General features: G+C 53.1%; 1 protein-coding gene across 2 annotated transcripts; it reads right to left on the bottom strand.

The window, feature by feature from the left end:
* Positions 1–984: 984 nt before the first annotated feature.
* PWWP3A (PWWP domain containing 3A, DNA repair factor) lies at positions 985–8,588 on the bottom strand. 2 transcript variants are annotated; one of them, XM_027901064.1, is made up of 14 exons: positions 8,529–8,588; positions 7,533–7,617; positions 7,092–7,183; positions 6,768–6,838; positions 5,384–6,331; positions 5,169–5,273; positions 4,689–4,759; positions 4,139–4,215; positions 3,666–3,726; positions 3,347–3,422; positions 3,016–3,066; positions 2,117–2,547; positions 1,352–1,440; positions 985–1,122 (listed from the first exon to the last, which is right to left on the bottom strand). In XM_027901064.1, exons 1-14 carry the CDS (start codon positions 8,582–8,584, stop codon positions 1,047–1,049), a joined length of 2,289 nt encoding a protein of 762 aa, XP_027756865.1. In that variant the 5' UTR covers positions 8,585–8,588; the 3' UTR covers positions 985–1,046. The 2 variants fall into 2 exon arrangements, with proteins under 2 accessions (XP_027756865.1, XP_027756866.1); XM_027901065.1 differs by lacking the exon at positions 8,529–8,588 and adding an exon at positions 8,126–8,189.
* Between the last annotated feature and the right edge of the window lie 902 nt (positions 8,589–9,490).

The raw sequence follows: 9,490 nt of genomic DNA, 5'->3' as shown, positions 1-9,490 counted from the left end.
CCGACCTCTCGCTTCCAGAGGGCTGCTCCACAAACCCCTCATTAATTTTTTATCCCATCCCCTAAAACTCATTATCCCTCCTCACAAGTTTTAATAAAACCCTCCCCTCCTGTTCTGTTCCTGTAATTGAGGTATTTGAGATAAGGGGAATGAGGATTCCATAGTGAAACTCGTTAGAGAGCACAGAGCAATTAAAAGTGTAATTAAAATATATTCAGATAATTACTGGAGCCAGAATAGACATCTGGATCCCAATTTAAACTTCTTCATTTCAAATCATCTTGGGTTTTATTGGACAAGCACAGAGATCCCATTTCATTATCATGAAGAAACCCTAATCAGGGGGTTTTATCTATCATTTATCATTGTTTATCATTAATTAGTTCTTGGTGACACTGATTCCATGTGCCACAGCTCCAGCGAAGCTGGGCAGGATCAAACCGAGAATTCAAATGAGAAAAAAGCCAATTAAAAGTGTCCCTAAACTCTCAGCCTCAAAAGAGCCAACAAACCAGCACTCCACTGGTTCGCTGCTACAGGAAAAGGGAATGTTTTTGTTTAAGCAAACCTGGATTCCTTCCCCGGGGAACTTCAGCTGTCCCAACAACACAGAGCGAAGCCTCGTGACTCAGGTTGCAGCACTGGGCACCAAGTTTATTTCCCACACTGGGGACACGGGGGGAGCAGGAGCAGTGACCCCGCTGGGAGCGTTTCCCACCGGGAAGGCCGCCAGGCTGCGGAGGGACCGGGCCCTGCTTCCCCAGGACAGCCCTGCCTGGGGCTCATGGGGGGCTGGAACAACCCCCAGGGAAGGTGGGGTTTGGGCAGGAGGCTCTGCAGGCCCCGGGGAGGGCACTGGGGGACGGGGATGGCAGCGTGTTGGGGCGGCTGGCACGGCGAGGACACGCTGAGGCCACGGGAAGCAGGAGGGCTGAGACCACAGCAGCTTTTGGGGGGGTGAGGGGGCACACACAGGGACTCCAAAAAGAATTGCACGTTTATACAAATCACCAGTGGCTGTTCCCAGCCCTGGGGGCCAGAGCCCCTCAGCTCTCCTCGGGCTCCAGGGTCGACTTGAGCTTCTTCCACGCCCGGATTTGTTCATCGAACAACTCCTTCTCCCTGAAAAGGAAAATAAGGAAGGTTTTAGGTAGATCTGGACACCTTTGGATAATCTAGACAAGTCTGCAGGGTTGGAGTGGCTCAGCCAGAACGTTTTCCATCTCTAATCCTTTGTTTCTGATGCCCAGAGGAGGGAGGACACAGAGCTCTCCTGTCCTTACACTCAACACCTTCCTGTACAAGCAGTAAACTGGTAAAAAACCTCAGGGAGTACTGAAAATGAAAATACCTTTTGGTCACAGGTGGTCCTTTAATGTACTTCTCTTCTGCCTTCTCATAGTCAATGTCATACACGGCAGCAATGGCGTAGATAATGGCCTAGAAAAGCATTTAATTCATTTAGAATCACTAAACAAAACAAAATCACAACCAGGGATTCGAAGCTGCCCCAAGTGAGCACCTTCCGAGAAAAGGGTTCCTCGATCACGTAGAAAACTTGGATGGAACTGCTCATTGTGGGCCTGAAATTCTTGAATAAGTGACACAAACTCGTCCTGTGTCATTCCCAGGGGAGTGTTTTTATCCCCAGACTAGGATATTCTTCACAGTAATTTTGCTTCTACACAAGTTAATGTTCTCCTGGGAAAACTCCTGTGACGAACAGAAGAGGATCTGAAACAACCACAAAACCGACAAACCCACCACCCTCCCCCCACTCACACGCACAGAGCACCAAGAAAACCCTGAGAACTTGCCAAATTAAAATAAAAACCCCCTAAACAAAGCTTTGAACCGTTTCAGAAGTAATTAAAATACACCAGAAAGCGATCATTCTGCCTTTTAAAAGCAACCAACTACTTGAAGCATCTCCTTTCTTGCTTGAAAGTCGGCATTTAGGTGACTCAGGCTGTGGGCAGGTGGGAGTATTCCTGCTCAGCTCAGCTCTGGGAACTCTCCCCAACTCATTCCACGTGAGTCACATCCCACCAAGCTCACAAACAACACCACTTGTTTGTTCCTTTGCCGTCTCTCTCCCTGCTCCCTGTCCCCTCACCTCGGGCAGCAGCACGTCCGAGATGAACTTGATGCCGTCCCCCAGGATCTGGCGCAGGTTGGTGGTGTCCATTTCCCTGTAAACTTCCTTCAGGTAGTCAAACACCAGCTCCAGCTGCTCCTCATCCTCCAGGTACGTCTCCACACGGGTCACGTACCAGTAGGAGTTCAGGAATTTCTTCAGCCAGCGGGATTTCTTCCCGCTTTTCAGGATCCCCAGGAGATGTTCTTCCGCCCCTTTTGTTTTCACTATGAATTCCACGAGTTTTTTGTTCTCCCTGTCCCTGGCTGCTCTGCTCCTGTCTGGAAGGAGCCTCCTCAGGGGCTTCTGGGGGGAATTTTCCAAGGGAGACTCTTTAAGATCCTCCTCTTCCGTGTCAGGGAAGGTCATTTCCACCTCACTCTGCTGTCCCTGTTTCCTCACTGGGTAGCCTGAAACAAAGGCCCCAAGCATTTCTATTTAAACACACAAAGGGCTCTCACATCCATAATCACACACACAAATAGAAAACAAGGAATTTTATCGGCAAGAGAGAATTTTTTCTTCCTTCCCTACCAAAGAGGTTAAAAACCCACCACTAAAATTTGCCTTAAAAAAAAAAAAAAAAAAGAGATAAAGGAGTTGCCTCTGACACGAACTCTGCAACGTGAAGGAACCAGTTCCAACTCCAACTCTACTGATTCCACGACGTGATTGCCTTGAACCATCCATATTTATCTAACTTAATTAAAAACTTAATTAAAACCTTTAACTGCAGTAATGGTATGTTGTGAATTTAAGGGCAGCCCCTCTCTGGGTCTGGTGCCAAACTCACTCGTGTGTAAATACTGGAGTTAAATTTACCAAACTAAGAAAAACTAAAAAAGAAAAAAAAAAAAAAAAGTGATGAATTCACTTACTGATGTCGGCAGCAAAATACTCCAGGAAGGAGCCAGTGAAGGAATGACAACCTAAAAACCCAAAACAGGGTGACTTAACTTATCACTTGCATTCAGCCCAGGAGTCAAAGCTGGCAGTTTGGGTTTATCTTTTCCTGATGGGTATTGGGATGGTTGCCCAGAGAAGCTGTGGCTGCCCCAGCCCTGGAAGTGCCCAAGGCCAGGTTGGAGCAGCCTGGGCTGGGGGAAGGTGTCCCTGCCCACGGCAGGGTGGCACTGGATGGGCTTTGAGGTCCTTCCCACCCGTTCCAGTCTGGGATTCCATGGCTGTGAGCAGCTGAGCCCTCCTTACCCACTCGGACCCAGTAGTCCCGGATCAGCTGGAGGCACCACTCGATCTCCTGGGGATAGTTCTCTTTGGCTCGTGCCTGCAAAACAGCACCCAGCTCAGTCCCAAAACGAGCAGCTCCGCAGGAGGTTCAGTCTCAGACACCAACCAGGGCACAGAAATGGTTAATAATGATGAATCCACTCCTGCCAGGGCTGTCTCAGGGATGAGAGCAGCTTTGGGAGGTGCCAAGCCCCAGCACACTGCTCCCCTGGTCACCCACACCCTGTATTCCCACTAGATTCTCCCAACACCTGCAGTTTCATGTTTCTGGGATACTCACAATGAGCTCCTGCTTCTCTTCACAGTCAAAGTGCTTCAAGCTCTTCAGGGACACCGAGAAACTTAAAGAAACACAGTTAGAGCTGCACCTCAACTGCCTCATTTCCCTGCTCGTTTTATTTCCCAGGAGTGCAGGTTTTATCAGTTTTGGTTTTCAGACTAAGTGAAAACTATGGACTCTTTTAACCAAATACCTGGTTGAGAACAGAGCTGAAGGCAGGCTGCGCTTCCAGGAAGTTTGGGCAGCACAAGCAAAACATTGGCTGTGTCCCAGGGCCTCTTTTTTTGTTCTGTTCTTCATTCCTCAGCCCCTCCCCTGGACACGGACCTGCCTCAACCTGCAACCCTCCCCTGACCCAGCCCCTCCTGCCCAATCAACCCGAAGGGACTGTCCTCGCCCTGCACCAGGAAACGGGCACAGAACACACAGTAACAGAAACTGGAAGTCCAGGATGTGATTAAAGTCCACTTTACCCTTTTTTCTTCTCGTTTGTGGTCCCGTCTATGAAGAGCACACAGGCCCTCCGGTGCTTCCGCTTCACTGCCTTCACCTGGGGACAGAAACAGCCTCATTTAGGCTCCCAAAATCCTAAGCCCTGACAAAGCAGAGACGTTTTCCATGGATATCCGACACCCCACACTTCATTTTTTCTAATTTGTGTAACTTCCTTTACTGCACAAATATGAGAAACTGAGCTGGAAGGAGTAAACAGTTACCCCAAGGGAGCATTTTCATTGCTCAGGGACCACCCCCTTTCTTGACAGTTGGGAAGAAGGTCCCGTTCCACGGCCCAGGATAATCCTCTGCTCTGGTATAAACAGGTGTGAATTAACCACACTTACTTTTTATGTGGTTTTGTCAGATGGGATTTCACTTCTATTGAACTTTGGGACTTTTCTGCTGGAAGATCTTTAACATTTCCAGCTCTACATGAGTCAGGAAGGGCAAAGGTCACTCCAGAACTGGCAAACTGCTCCTTTTCAGCAGGATAACAGGATATCAGCAGGCAGGAGCTGCTCTTACCACTGCTGGCCAGTACGGATACCGTCGGAGCTTGCACCACACCAGCATCCCCTCCTCGATGGACTGGGGCACTAAGGAGGGAAATAAAGGGAACTGTCTTCAAAAATCAAGGGGACAACACAGATCTCACCCTCTCCTGTCCACCTCCAGGCTGTTTCTCCAGGAGAAATCCCAGCAGTTTCCCTTCAGTGCTTTTACAGGTTTCACCTACGCTTACAGGGCAGCATCATCCCCCCCAAAACACAGCCCAGGCGTTCTGAACAGAAACTCAGGAATTTCAGTCCCAGGCCCTTGCCCAGTTTTGCAGGGATTTACATTTCATGCTGCATCAAGAAGCCTGAGGCATCCAGGAAATGCATTTTATTCCAAGCTGGGACACAGCTGGATTCATCCTGGGTCTTACCCCCAGGGCTGAGTAAACTGGGGCCCACAGAGCCCACCCTGGGTGAGGAAGCTCACTCAGAGGCGCTGATGTCTCACCTTGGCAGGACAGAACACAGGGAAAATCCTCCTCCTCTTCATCTGAGAGTGGAGGGAAACTCTCCGAGGAAACCCCCCTTGGAGACATCCCAGAGGGATCCAGCCCTGCCAAGAGCAGCAAGAACCAGGGGTTGTAAGTGTGGGGAGGGGTTAGAACAGGATCAGCTTCAGAGCAGGTGGGACAAAGGTTTCCCTTGCCCGAGGGATTTGCCCACCTTCATCTTCCTCGGAGTCAGGCTTTGCTTTATTCCCAGCCAGATGTGAGGGATCCTTGTTTTCCTGCTCTTGGGGCTGAGGGGAGGCACCAGAAGGCCCAGGTGAGGATCCAGAGTGGTTCCTGCATTTCCTGTCTCTGCCTGAGGCCACACCTGCCCCATCCAGCTGTTTTCCACCCTCTGCCTTTCTCCTTCCATCTAGCTGCTTTGCCAGGCTCTCACTCTCACTGCTGATGCTTTTCTCCAGCTCATCCGAGGCACTTTCATAGGAGGAATCCAGGCACGTCCTTCCAGGTTGGGTTCCAGTCCTTTGGGCAGGTTCCACGGTGCCAGATTTAGAGGGGACAGGCAGAGACCCCTCCTCAGGGGGCAGCTGTGCTTGATCCGGGGGGGAATCATCCTCACACGGCCTTTTCCTTCCTCGCTGACCTCTCCCCTCCTTTGTCTTAGGGGAGACTTTGCTCCCTGCTCTGGGGGGGGGTTTCCTCTGTGGTGGTGATGATTTGGGTTGCTTTGATGATTCGGGTGCTCTGCAGCTGTGCCTGGCAGGGGCTGGGGCGCGGCTGGAGTCCCCGGGGCCGCATCTGGGGGGGCTCATTCCATCCCCACGCGCCGTGGCAGGGCTGGTTCCAGCCCCACGAGCCCTGGCACTGCCCCCCGCAGGGGTCTGTGTCCTGTTGCCGTTCCTGGGGTTACACTTTCTTTCCTGTTTCCGCCCACTCTTGGCCGCCTCGGGCTGCAATTTTGTAGATCGAGGGCGCAACAATCTGCGGGAGGAGGGGGCTGGGGGGGATCCCACGCTGTTGTCCCCGGACACCCCAGGGTCTGGCCCTTCTGCAGGTGGCTCTGGCCTGCCCAGGTCAGTCTGGCTGAGGATATCCAGGGCGATTTTAAGGGAACAGCGATACTGCAGCTCCTCCACGGCCTCCCCCACGTTGTTCTTTTGCTCTGATGGAGAAGAACATTCGATAAATGCAACGGCTTCTGTTACTGGAGATGTAAAATGTATTAATTTCTTTGGTAATATGGAATTTACACATAGAGTTCCTTTCGTTTAAGGGGCAATTTCTAACACTGAAATCACCCACGATTCTTAAAGGCAAAGGATTGAGACACACAAAGACCAAGCCTCCAGTGCCTCATTTTGAGGGAAATACACATTTCTTCATCGTTCCCACCGAAAAACTACCACAGGGAAGAGGAAAATGACCACATTTAACCTGTTTTCCACTTTTATGGACGGAAAAGGAGGAAAGAAATGTGAAAAAAAAGCTCCTCAAAACTACATAAGTGAAAAGCAGAGCTATTATCCCCCAGGCTGAGTTTCTGTGCCTGTTTTCCACTCGGAATAGAGGCAAAGCAGCACGTCCTGGCCCCTGCTCACCCAGGCTGGAGGCAATGGCCTTGATCCGCTCCTCTGTCAGTGGAACAGCGTTTGCAGAGCTCACACTGACCCTGAAACACAACAGAGCTCACTGGAACCAGCACAGAGAACACCCCCAACAGAACCACTCTGCTCTCACCCCCCAACAAACCCCAAACACTCGTCCCCCCCAGACCTGGCCTTGTTAGGGTTGAACACCTAAACCTGCTGTAAATCCATGACCCCACCTCACAGGAATCTTCAGGTGAAGGGATTCCTTTCTCTCCCCTCTTTTTTTAACACGTCTAAGAATGCAAACACGTGGCAGGAACAAGGATACTCAACTGCTTCTCCAAGCCCAGTATTTCAGCTTTGAAACCCATCTTCTTCACGGTGCCCACGCGAGCGCTCCCAGCGACTCCAGGTTTGCACAAAACCTACATCAAAAACACTTCTTTAAAATCCTTGTCCAACGGATCTGACATCAAAACATTTCCACAGGAACAGCCTGCTAGTCCATGGCAGGTGTGGCTGCAGCCTTGGGATCATGGAATCATGGAATGGTTTGGGTTGGAAGGGACCCTCAAGCCCACCCAGTGCCACCCCCTGCCACAGGCAGGGACACCTCCCACCATCCCAGGTTGCCCCAAGCCCCATCCAACCTGGCCTTGGACACTTCCCAGCGTAAACCTGGGCAAGTACAAACACGTCCACTGGGAGCTTTCACTTCTTTTCTGCTCCACTGCATCCCTTCCCAGGTGATATCCACAAACACCTCCTCCTTACCTTGGCTGGCCACAAACGCCTCTTCCACTTGCAGAGAACAAGCTCTGGGTCGGTCATGGCTGAAAAGGGGCAGTTCCAGTGTGCTCTGAGGAGAAAAAGGGAATAAAGGAGTCACTTGCCTTGGTTCACTTTTGTCTTATCTTTCTAAAGAAATACAGGACTTAATCAAACACGCTACTGAAGTCATTACTGTTTTAGCTTTGGGATCACTGCAGTGGCGTTACCCCGCAGCATTCTCCAAAATTATATTGTTAAATTCCATTTCTCTGCAGTTTGCCCAGAGAAGCTGCGGCTGCTCCATCCCTGGAAGTGTCCAAGGCCATCTTGGAGCAGCCAGGTCTAGTGGAAGGTGCCCCTGCCCACGATGGTGGAACTGGGTGGGCTTTAAAGTCCCCTCCAACCCACCCCATTCCAAGATTCAGTAATTCCCTCAGCCCAGGAACACATGAGGGTCTCACTGGGCGAGGACGACACTGCCACAAATTAACCAAGGCAACTGCGGGCCTGCCCAACCCACCCTGCAACCAAACCCCGAAAACAGGCATTTACACCCTAAAAACCACTTGCTACACCGACTTTTATACCCAACTCACGAGGCCGAGTCCTGGGGGTGCCGCGGGCTCCGGGGCGGGGAGGAAGGGCCGTTAATACCGCCCGGAACGGAGCGGCGGGGCGGGACCCACCGGCTCCCCGGGGAGGGAAGAAACCCCCCCCGCCCCAAACCCCGGGAGGTGAACGACGAGACCCCTCCCCAAACCTCGATGACGGGAGGGTCGGGACCCCCCCAAGCCCCTGCGAGGGGAAGGACGGGCTCCGGGCTCCCCGCTCCCCACGCTGCTCCCGCCGCCCGGTCAGGGGAGGGTCGGGACGCCCTCGCTCTCCCTGCTGAGAGAACTCGCGCTCCCCTGGTCCCCTCAGCCGGAGGGACCCCCAGCCCCCCCTCCCGCCCGGTCCCCTCGCCCCCCTCACCCGCCGGGCAGTGGGCGGGGCCGTTACCGTGCGCGCTCCCGACTCCGCCGCGCGCGCCGCCCGCCACATGACACCTTGCGCATGCGCTCGCCCTCCCGGGCCCGCCCGCGGTCCCGCCCCCGGCCCCGCCTCGGCCAATCAGCGAGCGCCGCCTGTCTCGGCGGCCCCGCCCCTCCCCGGCCCCGCCGCCTCCAAAACACGGGTGGCCGCAGCCAATGGGGGCGGGAGTTGCGCCGCACGCCCCGCCTCCCCTCGCCTCCCATTGGAGGGTTCGCGGCACGCCCCGCCCACTCGGCGGGGAGGGCGGGAGGTGCTGCGGCACGGGAGAGCGCCGGTGACGTCATCACTGTGAGTGATGTCATCGCCGTGAGTGACGTCACCGAGTCCAAAATGGGAATGGTTTGGGCTCGAAGGGACTCGGAGGCTCCTCCGTTCCCACTCGAGCTGAGGCCGCCCCAGCCCACGGGAGGTGTCCCACCCGCAGGACCCTCACAGCCCCTTCCCACCCAGACCACCCCCTGGCAGTTTCTAGCCCTGTTTCTTTCCGAGGGTGACAGTGAAAACGGAGCCCACGCTCTGATGTTTGATACTTTATTGGCTGTCTCTACTTCGTTGTGAACAGCTCGGTACCAGAACTGTCACCCCTACACCGGAGCAGTCACTCAAACACACTCTGCAAACAGCAACAGACCCAAATCACCGCCGTGGGCTTTACCCCCAGGAGCACATTTTTCCTACCTTTAAGTATGGATACCTGTGGAATAGTTGTTAACATAAGAGGCAAACTCCTGGTTTTGCTCCCAGTTTCCTCCCCCCACCCCGGTGCCTTCTACCACTGGAGACACTTTGTGTAATTAATTTTTTTGTTACCCCATTGAAACTTCAATTCCCACTTTTCTGCGGGATTGGGAATGCTCAGCAATGTCACAGCCATTCCCAGCACCAGTCCCTGCTTCCCAGGCTCTGGGGTTGCTGAGCACTCCAGCCCG

This window comes from Empidonax traillii, unplaced genomic scaffold (assembly GCF_003031625.1).
Source record: "Empidonax traillii isolate 1590-97213 ecotype Southwest subspecies unplaced genomic scaffold, ASM303162v1 scaffold761:size885847, whole genome shotgun sequence".
In the NCBI taxonomy this organism is placed as follows: domain Eukaryota; kingdom Metazoa; phylum Chordata; class Aves; order Passeriformes; family Tyrannidae; genus Empidonax; species Empidonax traillii.
The sequence above is the reverse complement of the archived record's forward strand: the minus strand, read 5'-3'. Positions and strand labels throughout refer to the sequence as shown.

Bases quoted from the DNA above. Each gene is read 5' to 3' on its own strand.
- PWWP3A (XM_027901064.1), bottom strand. From the start codon at position 8,584: ATGCGCAAGGTGTCATGTGGCGGGCGGCGCGCGCGGCGGAGTCGGGAG. The intron at 7,618-8,528 runs GTAACGGCCCCG...TTTTCTCCTCAG, and splicing joins CGGAGTCGGGAGCGCGCACG to AGCACACTGGAACTGCCCCT. The intron at 3,067-3,346 runs GTAAGGAGGGCT...TTGGGTTTTTAG, and splicing joins GGACTACTGGGTCCGAGTGG to GTTGTCATTCCTTCACTGGC.